This window comes from Hypanus sabinus, chromosome 1, assembly GCF_030144855.1.
Source record: "Hypanus sabinus isolate sHypSab1 chromosome 1, sHypSab1.hap1, whole genome shotgun sequence".
NCBI classification, from domain to species: domain Eukaryota; kingdom Metazoa; phylum Chordata; class Chondrichthyes; order Myliobatiformes; family Dasyatidae; genus Hypanus; species Hypanus sabinus.
Window position 1 is genome coordinate 177,710,693 of NC_082706.1, and position 16,084 is coordinate 177,726,776.

At 36.2% G+C, this 16,084-nt stretch overlaps 1 protein-coding gene across 2 annotated transcripts in view; it reads right to left on the reverse strand.

The window, feature by feature from the left end:
• Positions 1 to 466: 466 nt before the first annotated feature.
• mybl1 (v-myb avian myeloblastosis viral oncogene homolog-like 1) overlaps positions 467 to 16,084 on the reverse strand; it is a 69,423-nt gene continuing 53,805 nt past the window's right edge. For both annotated transcript variants that reach the window (XM_059953209.1, XM_059953149.1), the window contains exons 10-15: positions 15,271 to 15,413; positions 12,947 to 13,061; positions 11,300 to 11,416; positions 11,062 to 11,169; positions 8,358 to 8,507; positions 467 to 3,366 (exon numbers count right to left, since the gene is read on the reverse strand). In XM_059953209.1, coding sequence (XP_059809192.1) covers positions 3,241 to 3,366; positions 8,358 to 8,507; positions 11,062 to 11,169; positions 11,300 to 11,416; positions 12,947 to 13,061; positions 15,271 to 15,413 — 759 coding nt within the window. In that variant the 3' untranslated portion in view covers positions 467 to 3,240. The remainder of the gene's footprint in view (positions 3,367 to 8,357; positions 8,508 to 11,061; positions 11,170 to 11,299; positions 11,417 to 12,946; positions 13,062 to 15,270; positions 15,414 to 16,084) is intronic.

Consider the following 16,084-nt stretch of genomic DNA (forward strand, 5'->3'; position numbering starts at 1 on the left):
TCTCCCGAGATGGACATTAGGGACTTATGAAAGGTGAATTAGCTCATTGCTCCCCAGAGCAGGAGTGCAAAGATCAGTTGTGTTCTTACTACATGCCAAATTGCACAGGCCACAAAATGAACCAAAAACTATTGGGCTTACAAGTTAATTTCAAGCATTAAAAGCGTATTCTAGATCTTGTGGATAGTATGAACAAATAGCCAGAATCTCAGTGGGATAATTTTACTGAAACCACCTGACTGGGTTGAGACAATTCCATCACCATTGGAATTCCTATTGTATGACAAGTGGAGAAAAAATGTATTATTCACCAATACAATGAATTAGTACGGTGTCATAGGTACTAAATGACCAATATTTAGGTTTTCATTTCAGCTATTTCTTTTCATACCCATTTGTTTTTAAATAACCAGAATTTGGAAAATCTTTTGAAAACATTACACAACTACAGGTTAGCACATAGCAATTTATTTTGACACAACATACATATGCTCTACATAGGCAGTTGGTGTACCATTTTGTGATCATGGCAAAGAACATGCACCAGTATACCAAAACACACGCTTGACAGATTACAGCAGGAAATCTTAACCCATATGGCAGTATATTGGTGCAACTAAACAATCCTTCACTACTTATACAGCATCTGTGAATTATGTAAAAATGATATAATCAATAATGCTGTTACACAGATCCAGAAATTATGTAATCAGAGCAGATGCCGGATACAAATAACTGCTGCATGTATGACATTCAAAACTGCAATCCTGCAGAAACAAAACCACCTTAAAAAAGACAAAATTAAAACAAAAACACAACTTTCAAAAAGTGTCCAATTAATATGTATGTGCTTAGTGAACACAGCATGCAAGATAGAACCTTCACACATAGAATAGCTGTTAAATGTTACAGAATCACTGTTTCCATCATACAAACTATGTACATTCTATACACAGTGCATCAGATGCTCCCTTTTCCATCTCTCAATAGCAGCAAGCATATCCTGCTATTGTGCATAGCAGTACAATTCAGGAGAGGAAAGAGTGTCTAAATATTTTATTGCTATTTAATAACCATGTATTATTTTGCTTATTCCCCCTAAATACATCAGTGCTACATCTCCACATACACTCCATGTTCTGTAGATCCATCTAATTAAAATCTTTCTAAGGGGGAGAAGGAAAAGTAAACACATATTTAGTGCAAATATCTAAGTTCAGGCAACTTTATCCCAATGTTTTGCCTGTGCGTGAAACGATCTGGGAAATCTGGGAAATAATTCTTCCACATTCTGAGACTCACACAATTTAATTTCAACTTCAGATACTTTTACAAAGTAAACAACATATCTAGAAAGTAAAAAAATCGATTTATATTAAAAAAAGACCATAGGGTAATGTTTATTCCCCTCTGATTTGGTGTAAGTTGACTTGAGGAAGTTTTAGTGTATAAAGATGTATGTTATAGCTTGAGCCATAACAAGGCAATAGGAACAAATTTATTGAGAAATTAACCCCAGATGCTAAATAGATTTGTCTACTCAAGTTTGCATGAAATAACCAAAATCAAATTAAACTGCTAATAGAAGGTCTAATAAATTCAATCAGCTTAAGTTGTATCACAATATACGTAATTTTCCTACTGCTCCAAAGTTGCTGCTAAAGTTTGCTCTCCACACTACTTAAGAGTAACCAAATTGACAGATGTCATAATGCTATGAAAATGATATCAGTCAGATATAATGTCATTAAAAATAAAAATGACAGACATTTCCTTGATTTTTACCCACTTCCAAAACTAACATCTTTCACAAAAATGGATTGTAACTGTGATGTTAATGCTTACCATGTTAAATAGAACATTTGTTTACAGAATACATTTGGAAATACATATATGAAAAAGTAATAATTGTGATTTGTGATCTTAAGGTGCAACTGACTAATAATGGATTTGCATGTGATAACTTGCTTTAAAATGAGGACTACAGGACTAACATATTATTTAATCAATTTATAACTTAAGGCAAACACATGCATATCCATTACTAGTTAGACATTTAAGTGCAAAGTATTTAGATTTGTGAGATTAACTAGATTTGGAAGAGGGAATGGATTAATTCATCTGTATTTACAGTTAGCTTAGGTTACGGTAGATAGCTTAGGCTATAAGTGAGTGTGCAGTTCTCATTCAATTTCTTCACCTATTTTCTTTCAGAAAATATAGTGATAAGGAAAGAAGCAGTTCAAAACAGGAGCGCTATTCTGTACAAAAGGAGATCAGGAAACGTTTCTCCCTTCTGCTCGTAAATCATAGGATATGGAGATGACTGAAAATGAACACACACTCCTGCTCCCAATTGCTAGTAGACTTAAAGGTTATAAGTTAAAGTTTTCTGATAAAGTATCTAAATATTTAAAAAGATATGCATATTTTGGAATGTGTGACATAACTACCATCACTTCTGATCAACAGGAATTAACAGCGGCTTCTAGACTCTCGATATTCACACATAAATACTATTAAGCATTAGAGCTGAAAATAATTTAAAGAAAATGTACCCTTTCCTCTCAATTTACAACTTTTCCCTGCTTCTACAATACATTCAAAACACCATCTCACATTTCAGAGATTTGTGTTAAATACTGGTATTTCAATATCGTGGAATAAAAAAACTTCATCTTTTTTACTTACACTATAAAAACACAGCTTTGTGCTTAACACACTTATTTGATCATATTGACATATGTTCACAATAAAGCATACCATACAGTATGAAATTACCTTGGTTTTGTCAATTGCCACATATCTGATATTAGCTGCTTTAAATTTTCATGCTTGATTCCAAGCAGCCAATCTTAATGAGTCAGTGTTTAGTTTACAATTATGGATCAGTTGTAAAAATACAACTATGTGACAATTACCCATAATATCCATCAAAAGCATTTAGTCTGTTCTTTTTACAGCATATCAAAGACAAAAGAGTGCAACTCAGTACTTGTTTCTGCCTCTCCATCCATGTGTTTCTTATATTTTAAATAAAAGCTATCTTATTAGCACATATTACACTTAGCAAAAGCAGCTTTTAGTTTTGGTTAAATTTGTCTATTACTTATCAGAATATTAGAGAGACTTATCCCTCCAGAAAAATCACATCTAGGTAGATCAGGAGCTAAGCTTATGACATAAATCATCAGCTCTCAGTTTTAGTGTATATTTGTTGGCTCCTTAAGCAATGGCCAGTTACAGGATCAGCGCCCTGCTAGTGCTGCTGCCATTATAGGCATTAAGATACCTCCGAGCTTGTTCAGTCATTATTAGCTGATCCTCTGTCTTTCCACAAGCAACTGCTTCCCATTCACTGGTCATCTGTGTATCATATAAAACAGAAAACAAGTTATAGAAACTTCTATAAAATTACATCAGTGATCTACAGGGTCTTGAAAAGCAAATCCAAAGCTTCCTGACAGTGATCTATAATTTTAAAACATACTCAATTTGATTACTGTAAATTACCCCTACTGTAGGAGAATCAGGATAGTACATGACAGAGAAGGTTACAACATGCAAGTGTGGGGAATGGGATTGATCGGTTTACTCTGAGAGCCAACACGGGCGAAATGGTGTCCTATATCACAAGAAAATGAGAAAGAATATAGGTTAGCTTGGATTAGAAAATACAACGAATTAAGACGGGGGACGAAATTACCAAGAACAGAATGTTGTGAGTGCAAGAGGCTGCAAAGGGTTGTGAATTCATCCAGCTCTATCATCAATGACATCATCGAACAACAGTGCCTCAAGAAGGTGGCAGTGTCATTAAGGATCCTTATTGTCCAGGATATGTTTTCTTCTCGTTACTAGCATCATGGAGGGGTTACAGGAGCCTGAAGACCCAAATGCAACATTTTAGGGTCTGATTCTTCCCCTCTGTCATCATATTTCTTAATGATCTATGAATCTATGAACACTACCTAGCGATTCCTCTTTTTCACACAATTTATTTATTTTTGTAACTTACAGGAATTTTTATGTCCTGCCACAAAATTACACATTTCATGATATGGGTCAGTGTTAATGAACCTAATTCTGAAGTGATAAGGGGGTAAAATAGTGAAGACATCAGGAGAAACTCCTTATGACACTTGCATCCGTAGCAAATGCCCATAAATATAAGGAAATTCATTTTGTTAGAAAGGTCAAGGAGAAGAAAAATTACTCTCAAATGGGTGTAGACTGCAGTTTATGTACAGAAGTCTGATGACAGCAGGATGCTGAGAAGAACAGAGAAACAGTAAATGGATTCTTTGGTTTCGCAAATTATGTTCACAAAAGCTAGATGAAATAGTGATTAAATCTCAGCTGGAATACGGTACTCACTTTCAGGCAGCTATTCAGGAGGACAGAAAGGTAAAAGGTGCTGAAGAGACTTATTAAAAGGATACTAAGGATAATGTAGTAGTTACTTTTAAAAAAAACCAAACTGCTGAGAGACTGAGTACGGGAGTTGACACTGTAAGACACGCTTCCAAAATAAATGAGTTCCAAGTCGAAAAAAGTTTGATCCTTTATTATGAAACCAAAGATGTATGATCTTATAGCAATAAAAAACTAATGGAACTAAATTAGCATAATAAGCTTATTAACAAAAAAAGTGTTCCAATTAGCAGTCAACAAAAAAAACTCACCTGGCTCAACCAAACTAAACTGGCTAACTAGGACAAAGACAAATGACTACATATATTCATTTGCTTCTAACATGGCCCAACCCATGTGACAAATTGCCCATAATAAACACACAATACAAAATATAATACAGACAGACAGAAAATAGATATATGGTAAAAGACATCTTTTTGGCCAGCATGGACATAATTGAATGGCCCTCTTCTGGGCTATGCATTTTTATAAAGGCGTGAACTTCTTCATTAGAGCTAGAGTCCAGCTGTTAGAGATTTGTTCTAATTAAATGTGATCATGTCATTCATCATAGGCCACACCTTCAAATTTCTTGTTCTATCTTTCACCTCAGCTTCCTATTTCCAGAATGTGAGTGCAGTTATTTCCAATGCACTGTTTCTATTGATCAGAGCTACTCCAAAGCACTGTGGCTTAGACCTGGCCTGCTCTTGATGTTTCCAATTAATTATCAGCACAAATTTGTTGCTTCCACAATCAAACTTGAAATCCTGTTTTATTTTCTAATCCATTATTTATATTTGAAGTACCTTAGATTTTTTTAAAAAAGATACATAGATCTAGAGTTCATTCTGTCCCATACAATTATGAAACATTGGTATGACTTGTACTTGCAATCTAGTGGAAAATTTACAAATTTACTTCAAGGCAACCATTCCACAAGAGCTACAACAACATTTAATATGTTAGATATTTAACAATAGCTATCCTATGCAATTTCTGTAACCCCTTTGGGTATTTGTTTTGTTTTGTTTTATCTACACTGGTTGGAGTAACTCCATGATTGCTATCACACAGTGAAACAGTAAAGTTCCCGATATTTCTGGGAGGCTAATAAAACAAAAGTACAGTGATAATCTATAATCAACTTCCAAAGTCATCTTAGAAATTTACAGCAAAGATCAATTATACCAACATTATTTGTCTTGCAAGATTAAACTAACAATTTTCTGTCTCATATCAAGATCCTGATCATTTAAACAAAAAAGTGATTCATTATGTTATTCACAGGCAGTCCAGAATTTGGTCTTGTATCAGGTTTAGTACATTAATACATAGCAGTTTAAAGGTGACCCTATCTCTCTAATTTAGCAGAATGGGTCACATCATTAATAAGGCAATCACCTTGCTAATATAAAAAGATACAGGTTCTGCAATACAGTACTTGCATGACAATTATACCTGAGTATTCGCCAAATAATGCATCCTTTTCTTAGAAAATTTTTATTTAAGAGAACTACAAATCGTGGGGATGGTGGAATTAGTCTTTCATTTTCATTTTCATTGAGTACATGCAAGGAGGTGAGCATTTTCAGTGATCAATACTCACAGGGACAGACAGACGGCCAATAAAAGATCAATTTCTTGTTTGATTTCCTTTATAAACATAAACACTAGAAATTCACTAGTCCACACTAGACCGGATAATTTTGAAAACGCCAGTTTCGCGTAAAAACTATAGGCATTCACATCAAGCGGTTTTGAAAATACCTCCGTCCATATTAAATTGGGTGAATCTCCTCCTACTGGGCATGTGCAGGACACATCTACAGAAAACAAGTGACATGTTTGGGGTCGAATTTCGCAGTGAAAGGCTTGGCGTGCGTTTGTCCAGTTACAGTCTAGAAAAACTTAAAATTGCCAAATGACAGACAGCTGTTGGCCCTCACGCAGGACTTAAAACTAATAAAAACAAACCAAATACTGGAGAGTATGGCGGCAACTGACAGGGAGTTCACTGACAGTATGACTCGGCTGACGACGAACATTGAAAAACTGACTAACTCTGTTGCATTAATAAAGCACCTTGTTAAATGTATAAAACATGTCAGCATCAGTGTTATCTTGTATTTCCATACAATGTTACATTAGGCTGTTAAACAACTATTGTATAAATAGGTAAACCACCTTCATACAAGCAAGGACAGAAAACAGGACAAAGTGAGTATACTTATTTATTCAGTAAGTTATGGGTCAAAGTATTTGGTGACTACATTTCTAACTCTTCTGGCTTCAGTCTTGTTGCCGTCTGTTCTGAAATTGTTAGGTTCTGTGGGGGGTTGCGTTCAAGAGAACAATGAAATGCCGCCATCTGTTCCGGAATGTCATGACAGAATTTTTAAAAAATATCCGGTTACCCCGTCCACATTACTCTGCCCAACTGGCGTTTTCAATTTTACACACTCTGGAGGGTGTTTTAGAAAAGCTCCGTTTTTGAGGGAGGAAAACGCTGTTTCAGTGTGGATGGAGGATCAAAGTGAAGAGAAAAAGATATGGTTACGGATTTATCCGGTCTACTGTAGATGTAGCCTTAGATGTTGGCTACAAACCTAGTCAGCATTTTTAAGGCAAAATCTGCTTGGCTGATGGTGGGTGGCCAAGTTGAGGATCACCTCGAAAAACTTCCCAAGATGACGATTACTTCAAACATGAGACCAGTCAGTGCAGATTAGTAACATCTCACCGACAAAGGCACACCTCAAGGATGCGTGCTTAGCCAACTGCTCTGCTTTCTCTGTACTCATGATTGTATGGCGAAGCACAGCTCAAACACCTCTAATAAATTTGCCAAAGACACCATTATTATGGTAGAATCTCAGATTGCAATGAAGAGGCATACAGGAGTGAGATAGATCAGCTGGTTGAATGGTGATGCAATAGCAACATTTTGGTCCAAAACGTTAACTGTACTCTTTTCCTAGATGCTGCCTGGCCTGCTGAGTTCCTCCAGCATTTTGTGTGTGTTGCTCTTCTCCTTTGCCATCAGATTTCTGAATATTCCATTAACACTACCTCGTTATTCTTTTAGCACTATTTCTGTAACATATTAATTTTATATCTTTTCACTATATTGCTGCCACAAAACAACACATTTCATATTCTATATGTCAGTGATATTAAATCTAATTCTGGACATGGGGAATGGCCCTGTTCAGTCCAAGATGAATCTCTTCTTGCCCTCCATTCAGTCACTAATATGTAAATATTTGTATTTTTGATTGAAGGCAACTTATACAACTATTATTATTACTATGTTATTAGTGGGTTGCATCAAATAGCTTGTGAACATAACTTCGAGGCTTCAAAGTTTGCATGAAAGAAAATAAACAGCTTCCAGTCGAATTTATCCTTTGAATTGAATGTTGGCACCTTTCCTCACGCTGTTTGCCCCACTCTCTTAGATTTTGTCAATATTAATGTTGATGCAGCTTTCCTCAGGTCCAGGAACTTTAAGAAAACATTGTTTATCCCAGCTGAGCAATATTTTTTATACAGTTTTTCAGGACTAACTAGACATTGCTCAAGTTCCTGAAAGTAGCCCAAGAAGTACAAGTTCTAGATTCTCTAGAAGGGTTTGCTACCAAACAAATTATTTAGATACATAGAAAACCTACAGCACATTACAGACTCTTTGGTCCACAAAGCTCCATGTATGCATCCAGGATTGTATTCTGACTTGCCCTTTCATACAAGTTTATAGGTACCAATTATAAACAAAATTTTCAAGGGAATGGCAAGTCTAAAGACTAAATTCTTTTGACTAAAACTAAAATTTCCCAAATCAAAAGATTTTTGGGTTTGATTGCTTTGTGAAAGATGTTAAATCAAGTAGCATTTTTAAAATTAATGAATGCACACTATAAACAATGTCACAAGCTTACCTGCAAAGGTATCTCAAATCGCACAGTTTTTGAAGTATTTTGCTGCTTTATTTCAGACAAGATAACATTTCTGCTCCAAGTATTTGTGGTGATGTCAGATTTTTCTGGTAAAAGTGTTTTCAGTAATGAAGTGTTCAACTGGTTTTCAGACTGTAAAAGAGACGTAATTTGTTTTTCCAATTCAATTATTTTTCAGATTTCCACATTTACTGTACTTCCAAATGGGGAGCATGCAAGGTGCTAATTTTTACCCAATTACTTAAGATGGCTACTAGTAAACAAGTCTATTCCTAGTCCACTCACTTTACCTCCTTGTGGAAAACAAGTATCTTAAAAAAAACTTTCTTAAGAACATAATTTTGACCAAACTAAACTTGTTTTGTCTCCTGAAGATGCCGATTCTTGCAAGAGATACTTTTCTACAGCTGCCAAAAGTCTATTAGCAGACAGTCAACAGAAAAATACCACAAACATTTTCCTGGAGTCAATCAGAACCAACAAAAGGGAATCCATCTTTTTCCTCCTGCTTCCACGCAAAAGCGAGACCACACAAGTGCCCTGCAGGTCCCAAAGATTAAAAACTACAGAATATAAAACCATCTCATCTTATACAAAATATCACCATATTGCTGTTTTTATTGTTTCTATATTATAAACAAATCTGACCATTAAAGTTAGGAAAGATGATTTACCACAGTAACCAAGGTTGAAGGCTCAACCTTTTATAATTCGTGTAATGACAATAGATGCAGACAAAGGTAAGGCTACTAAGTTTGCCAAAGGTAGAAAGTAGATCGTGAAGAGGGTATAAGGAAGCAAAAACATAGAACGTAGAAATCCAGCAGCGTCTCTACTTTTTGCAAAGGCTGAGGAAAGTCCATCTCCCACGCCCCTATCCTCATCACATTCTACAGGGGTTGTATTGAGAGCATCCTGAGCAACTGCATCACTGCCTGGTTCAGAAATTGTACCATCTCGGATCGCAAGACCCTGCAGCGGATAGTGAGGTCAGCTGAGAAGATCATCAGGGTCTCTCTTCCCGCCATCAGACATTTACACTACACGCTGCATCCGCAAAGGGAACAGTATTATGAAGGACCCCATGCACCCCTCATACAATCTCTTCTCCCTCCTGCCGTCTGGGAAAAGGCTCCGAGGCATTCGGGCTCTTACGACCAGACTATATAACATTTTCTTCCCCCAAGCTATCAGACTCCTCAAAACCCGAAGCATGGACTGACACCTTGCCCTACTGTCCTGTTTATTATTTATTGTAATGCCGGTACTGTTTTTGTGCACTTTATGCAGTCCAGTGTAGGTTTGTAATCTAGTATAGCTTTCTCTGTGTTTTTTTTATTACGTAGTTCAGTCTAGTTTTTTGTACTGTGTCATGTAAACCATGGTCCTGAAAAACGTTGTCTCATCTTTACAATGCACTGTACCAGCAGTTATGGTCGAAATGACAATAAAAGTTGACTTGACCTGACTTGATATTACAGGCTCTTTGGCCCATAATGTTGAGTCGACATTACTCTAGAAACTGCTTAGAATTACCCTACCGCATAGCCCTCTATTTTTCTAAGCTCCATGTACCTATCTAAGAGTCTCTTGAAAGATTCCATTGTATCTGACTCCACCACTGTCACCGGCAGTGCATTCCATGCACCCACTACTCTCAAAATCTGCCAAGAACAATCGTGGTCATGGAAAGACCATGATCGCCATGTCATACGACAGGGCATATAACAAACGAACGAAAACTTTGGATGCAAGTCAGAAAAGGCTAATCAAATTAACACGTGGAATGGGAAGACTGGACAGGTTAAGTTTGTTTAGAAGATTAAGTGGAAGGACTTCATTGAACTGTGTACTTGAGGGTCTTGACAAGATAGATGAGGGACAGATATTTCATCTTGTGGAAGAATCCAGGACTACAGGTCACTAGGGTTTAAAAAGTAAAGGTATTGTCTTATTTAAGACAGAGGAGGTGAATTCTTTTCTCCCCAAGAATAGCAAGATTTTGAACTCTTTAAGAGTGGTAGAAGCAAAACAATTCAAATTGTATCAGAGACAGGCAGAAAAAGATGAGGCTACACTTGTATCAATCACCATTTTAATAAAAGGCAGAGTAAGCTCAGGGGATCGAGCAGACTATTCTTAATTCACATGATTCTCTACAAACCCAAAATCAACATCTTCCATAAGTAATGTTATTTAAAGTTCCTTAACACTTTTCACTTCCATGCCTATAACCAGTTCATTTACCACTGAAACCATCATTCATGTAGGAGATTCATCTACTGGTAGCTCAGCTGAAGAATAGAAACAGCAAATTGTAGTTGGATGAGCATTTGAGAGCAAAACTAGGAAACAGATTACTAGAAATAAATCATTTTAAATGCAACCTATATTCCAATAATAAAATTTAATCAGATACATTGTTAATAACTATTCTCATTGTTTCATACACATTTCCCACATTGGCACATCGTATGAAAGTTGATGCTAATAGAAGTAAACGGAACTCAGATTCTAAAGAAACTATTCAAAAGCCTTTTTGAATCTAGAGTCAAAAACTATTTTGTTGAATAATGAAAAGGAACACAAGTTACATCTTCTAGTGAAATTAGCTACCATTACTAGATCACTTTGATATACAATTAACTTTCCTACATTGCCAAGTTTCTAGAAATAACACACTCACCTGTACGTCTGAAACAAAGGTCTGTGTGAACCTCTGCGTACCAATGTCATCCGTGTTCCAAGTATCTAAAGCAAGAGATTTTCGTACTTTCTTGAGAGGAGTTGTACGCTGTGATTTGTGGGGGGGGGGGGGGGGGTTCCAAAGCAGAGGAAAGTAAAGGAGTAAAGATGAAAATTAGAAATCAGTTTTTATTTTGTTTACAGATCATCAAGGCAGAAGTGAGAAGCTATAATACTACCTCTTGCTCACAGGCTTTGAAAAATGGATCCATTCCTTCTCCAAGTAATATGTCAGCCCCAGTCTCCTTCTTCAAGACCTCTCGAATATCCTCTTCTAAATGTGCAAGTGATTGAGGCTAGGTAGTCAATGCAGTAATTACTTAGTTTTACTTAAACACATAGTATAGTTCTAAACTGGTCATATTTTAATATTAGTATCTAATCACATTTGTAAAACGTCCTCCAGATGTTAAAATTCAATGGTTTCTTTACAAATTAGTGCAAGTAAAGCCTCAGTCAAGTACCATTTATCAAGAAAGAAACAGTTGTCTCAGGTCAGCAATTGTTTGTCAAAGTTGGGAAATATAAGAGAAAAAAACCTTTAAGCATAATTTGACTTTAAAATACTTTTGTTCAGTCTCAAACCAAGCAAGGACCACTGCCCCCCCCCCCCCCCGAGTTTCCAGCTAACTGCCATCTTAAATTTTCCATCTCAATTTGACACCAACCAATCTCACATAAATTTGACAAATAACACTTTGTCTACTGACAAAGCACCTATTTGATCTACCTTCACAATTTTAGATAATCAGTAATTTCCTTCAGTCAAGAGATACAGCATATTGGGCTCTTTGGCTCCATGAGTCTGCACTGACTACCAGCACTTAATTTTATTCTCCCCCATTCCTATTAAGTTAGCCCTCCACCAGATTCTACCACTCACCTAAACAACTGAGGCTATCTTTTTGTTTTACTATGACACATTACCTGGGATGTGGGAGGAAAGCTGAGCACTGAAACCCAGACAATGACTGTGAGAATATAAAAATTCCACACAGACTGCACTGGAGATCAGGATTGAATCCAAGTTGTTGGAGCTGTGAGCCAGCAGTTTGATATATGTACATAATACAGTATCATTTCACATTTCCAACAATCTCCAACAAAAAGATTTCAGCAATTTCCAACCAAAAGATGTACTGTCACATCTTTTGTTGTTGAATCCAGCCTTCTACTCTGGACACCCTTCTTTGGATCTTCCTCCCACCCCAACATTCTCTGCATCTTAAAACTTAAGATAACTTTAACTTCTAAATTCCTGATGAAAGATCATTGATTGCTGATGTTAAAGTCTCTCTTCACAACTGCAGCACTCATTTGCATTTCAGATTTCCAACATCTGAGTATTTTGCTTTTAATTCATAAAACAAATAGGAATCTTTCAAATTTTAACTATTTTATCAGTAGGAGCTGCAAAAATACAAATCAAAAGGCAAAATATTTTAAACACCTGAGATTGTTAAATCATCAACACAAAACTAATATACCATGTGTAACAATGATAACCCCTGAAAGAATAATAAATAAATCAGAAAGCAAATAACAAAAAGCTTATTTGCTGCAAAACGCCTCTTAATATTAAATTTTTCCACTCAAGGCAAACTCCAGTAGGTTTAAGTACCACATCTCAGCTGGATTGCTTGGCTGCTATTAGTTTTTTTTATTGCTGGACAGTATCACTGCACATTCCAGTGAACACTAAACCAACTTTTAAAGGGGCATCAAAATAGCAGAACAGAACAATATATGGATCATGCAAAAAACTAAGATAAGCGAATATATGCTAATCAGTACTAAATCATAATATACTACTACACTACTCTTACCACCATTCTAAGAGGCCCATATTTCTTTTCTTGGGCAGCAAGTGCATTCTTGAAAGGGGTAGGTGTCCTCGGAGTGCTGTCTAAAACCGTTCGTCTTATTGTGGGGGTCCTGAAACTACAAAATACAGATGTTATTTTATGAAAATATAGCAAGAGAAATGAAAACCAAAATGAACAGTTTCTAATGAAAGGACAAAATTGCAATATATAAATGGAAATTAATAATTGAGCCAATGAAATTGAAAGTGAGCTGCTCTTGGGTTGCCAACTATTCAAAAGGCAAATATTCAAAGATAGATACATGTAGCTGAATGTAATTTCAATGAATCTTTTTGATACCTCATTTGTTGACAAATTTAGGAACCACAAATACATGAGAATATTTGCTAGTAATGAATGTGTTAATTCAGCCTAGCCTAGTAAAATCAGTCAAGATCAAAATAGCATAAATATATTGATTCAGAGCTCAACTGGTCTCACCAGAAACAATGCTCTATCACCATCCATTCCTGCTTTGTATTACCAGCCAATTTTGAAATCAATTTGCCAACTTGCCTGGGATCTCACCCATTCTGATTTTCTGGACTAATCCATGACCAATACTCAGTTTGTGTAGATTACATCAGTTGCATTGCCCTTATTATTACATTTGTTACCCCTTCACAAAATTCAAGTCAAATCGGTACCTTACAATGCTATGCTGATAATCTTTGATCAACCCCATCCTTCAAAAATTTCCCCATAACTTCCTTACCATTGGTGTTAGATTAATTGACCTGTGATTACTCAGAACCCTGTTGCTCTTCCTTACTTGCTGTCCTCCAATTATCTGATACCTCATCCTGGTTGTAAAATACCTTATGTCAAGGTATTTTAATCTTTCCCAGGATAATGAAGTAGGCAAATGATTACTGGGGCCTTAACAAAGATCTTTGATCCAATCTTTTGAAGAGGTTCCAGAAAATTGAAGAATAGCCAATGTTGTTCTTTTGTTTAAGGAAGGCAACAGGGATAAACCAACTTATAGACTGCTCTATGTAAACCACAAGAATGACATAGCATTCCCTATTGCTACTGATATAGCAAAAAGTGAACATAGGAGAATGGGGCACCATATCAACTTATTTAAATATGGCAGAAAGCCTGTGAGTAACCACAAACAAACTGACAATTTATTTATTGAGCGAGTACACAGAGATATGAGGCAGTCAGTTTTAAGGATGTACATAAGCATTTGTGATCTCAAATCAAATCACATGATAATTCAGAAGGGAACCCTAGTCTTGCTCACTTTGCAACCAAGAGTAGGATGTAGGGTGCTAGAAACAAGAAAGAGAGAATTTTTACGTTTACCATTAAGTTCGTCATGATCTGAATTTGGGTCCATTTGTCAAAGATTAAAAACATAAGAAAACATAAAATGATTCAATAGTGTGTTATAGCAACCAAATATAATTATGTTCAATGCTTTTACAGAAATTCAACATTATTCAAGCATTGCTCATCTTTTCCTATATTGTTAGTAAGTAATATAGTGAATGGGGAATTTTGTACAAAAATCATACAGAAAATTCTGTGAATAGTTGTAAAGGGGGGTTTCTTCTTTTTCTTTGTTACTGCGTATATTAATCAAAATGGCTTCTTTGTTTTGTTAAAAGTAGGAATGCTTCTATGTTGCGAGAGAGTGCTGGAAGCTTGTTTGGGTTAAAACTTACTGATAACGAGAATTGTATTCCTTTGTTAACAATTGGGATTAATGTTGTTCTTTCTTCTGAGTCTGTAAGCTATTGCTGGCGGCTTTTGGGGAGATTCTGCACGAGGGGGTGAGAGAGAGAGGACGCGATGCTGTAAACTGGGCGAGGAATGGATCTCAAGCGGGGGTCCAAGGTCAGGAGGTAGCCCAAGGAGAGGAGACGAAGATAGATGTGCTTGGTTGACCACTTCGGGTGGTCCTAAGCTGCGAGTCGAGGAGTTCGGAGGGGATTGAATGGTGGCCAGAAGACTTCAGTAATTGAGCTCCAACGCTTAACGAAGTGGTTTGGACTTTGATAAGTTGGTGCCTTTTCTTTATTTTCTTTTCCTTCATATATACTGTATCATTATTAATCACTTAGTTATAGTAATCTTTATAAATTGTACTCATTTAATCGCATATGGTGTGCTGTCTGTTTTTGGGTGAGGCGGAGACATCACACAGCATCCACACCAGCTGATTACCCAGTTTGGCGGGGCCGAAGGCTGCTCCCCCTAGACGAGAACGAGCTGAGCAAGCCTGAGGCAACTCGGGGGTTACAGAGGCAAAGAGGAAAAATAAAACTACTCACCCTATATTTTCTTTTTGAACTCTAGGAGTCTGGTCTTTTCGCAGTGGTGTTGTAACTAGAACTTTCTGTCCACAGACTGGAGTTGAAGTAAGTGCTGCATTATCAATGTTCAGGTGATCGTTACCAGAACAAATATTAAAAAACTGGGTTGCGGAGGAAATAGAATATGAATGAAGAATAGTTAAATGTTAGTAATCTTTCAGAATTTACAGATGATTATGTTTATTATAAAATACTTCAACAAGCTAATAGCAACCAATAAAAAGAAAAATGAAGCTACTGTAAATAAGATATAATGCTAATAATACACAAAAAAGATAAAAGATTATATACATTAATTTTACCACAACAGCTCCTATTGCAAAGTTTATTGTCAAAACACCAATCTATTTTGTTTTCTATCTTATCTTTCATCCCTACACATTCTGAGAAATGCAGTTTGAAATGTTCAGGAACTTTATTTACTTTTTCTCTACTGTTTTATCTGCCCCCCCCCCCCCGATAAGGTCACTTCACTTATCTCCTTTTTGTAGTATTAAAGAGTACAATCAAATTCCTTCATTGAAAATATTCCCCAACCAATAAAGTCCTGAGTACACTGAATTTATAAGAACAGGAATATAGGAATATAACATAACAGGAATATAGGAATATAACATAACAGGAATATAAGAACGTAGTAGGCAGTGCTGCTACTTCACAGTTTCAAGCAACCTGAATTTATCCCAGCCTTCAACACTACCAGTATGGTTTACATTTCTCCCTTTGAGTGTATAGGTGCTCCAGTGCTCCAGTTTGCTTTTACATCGCTAGG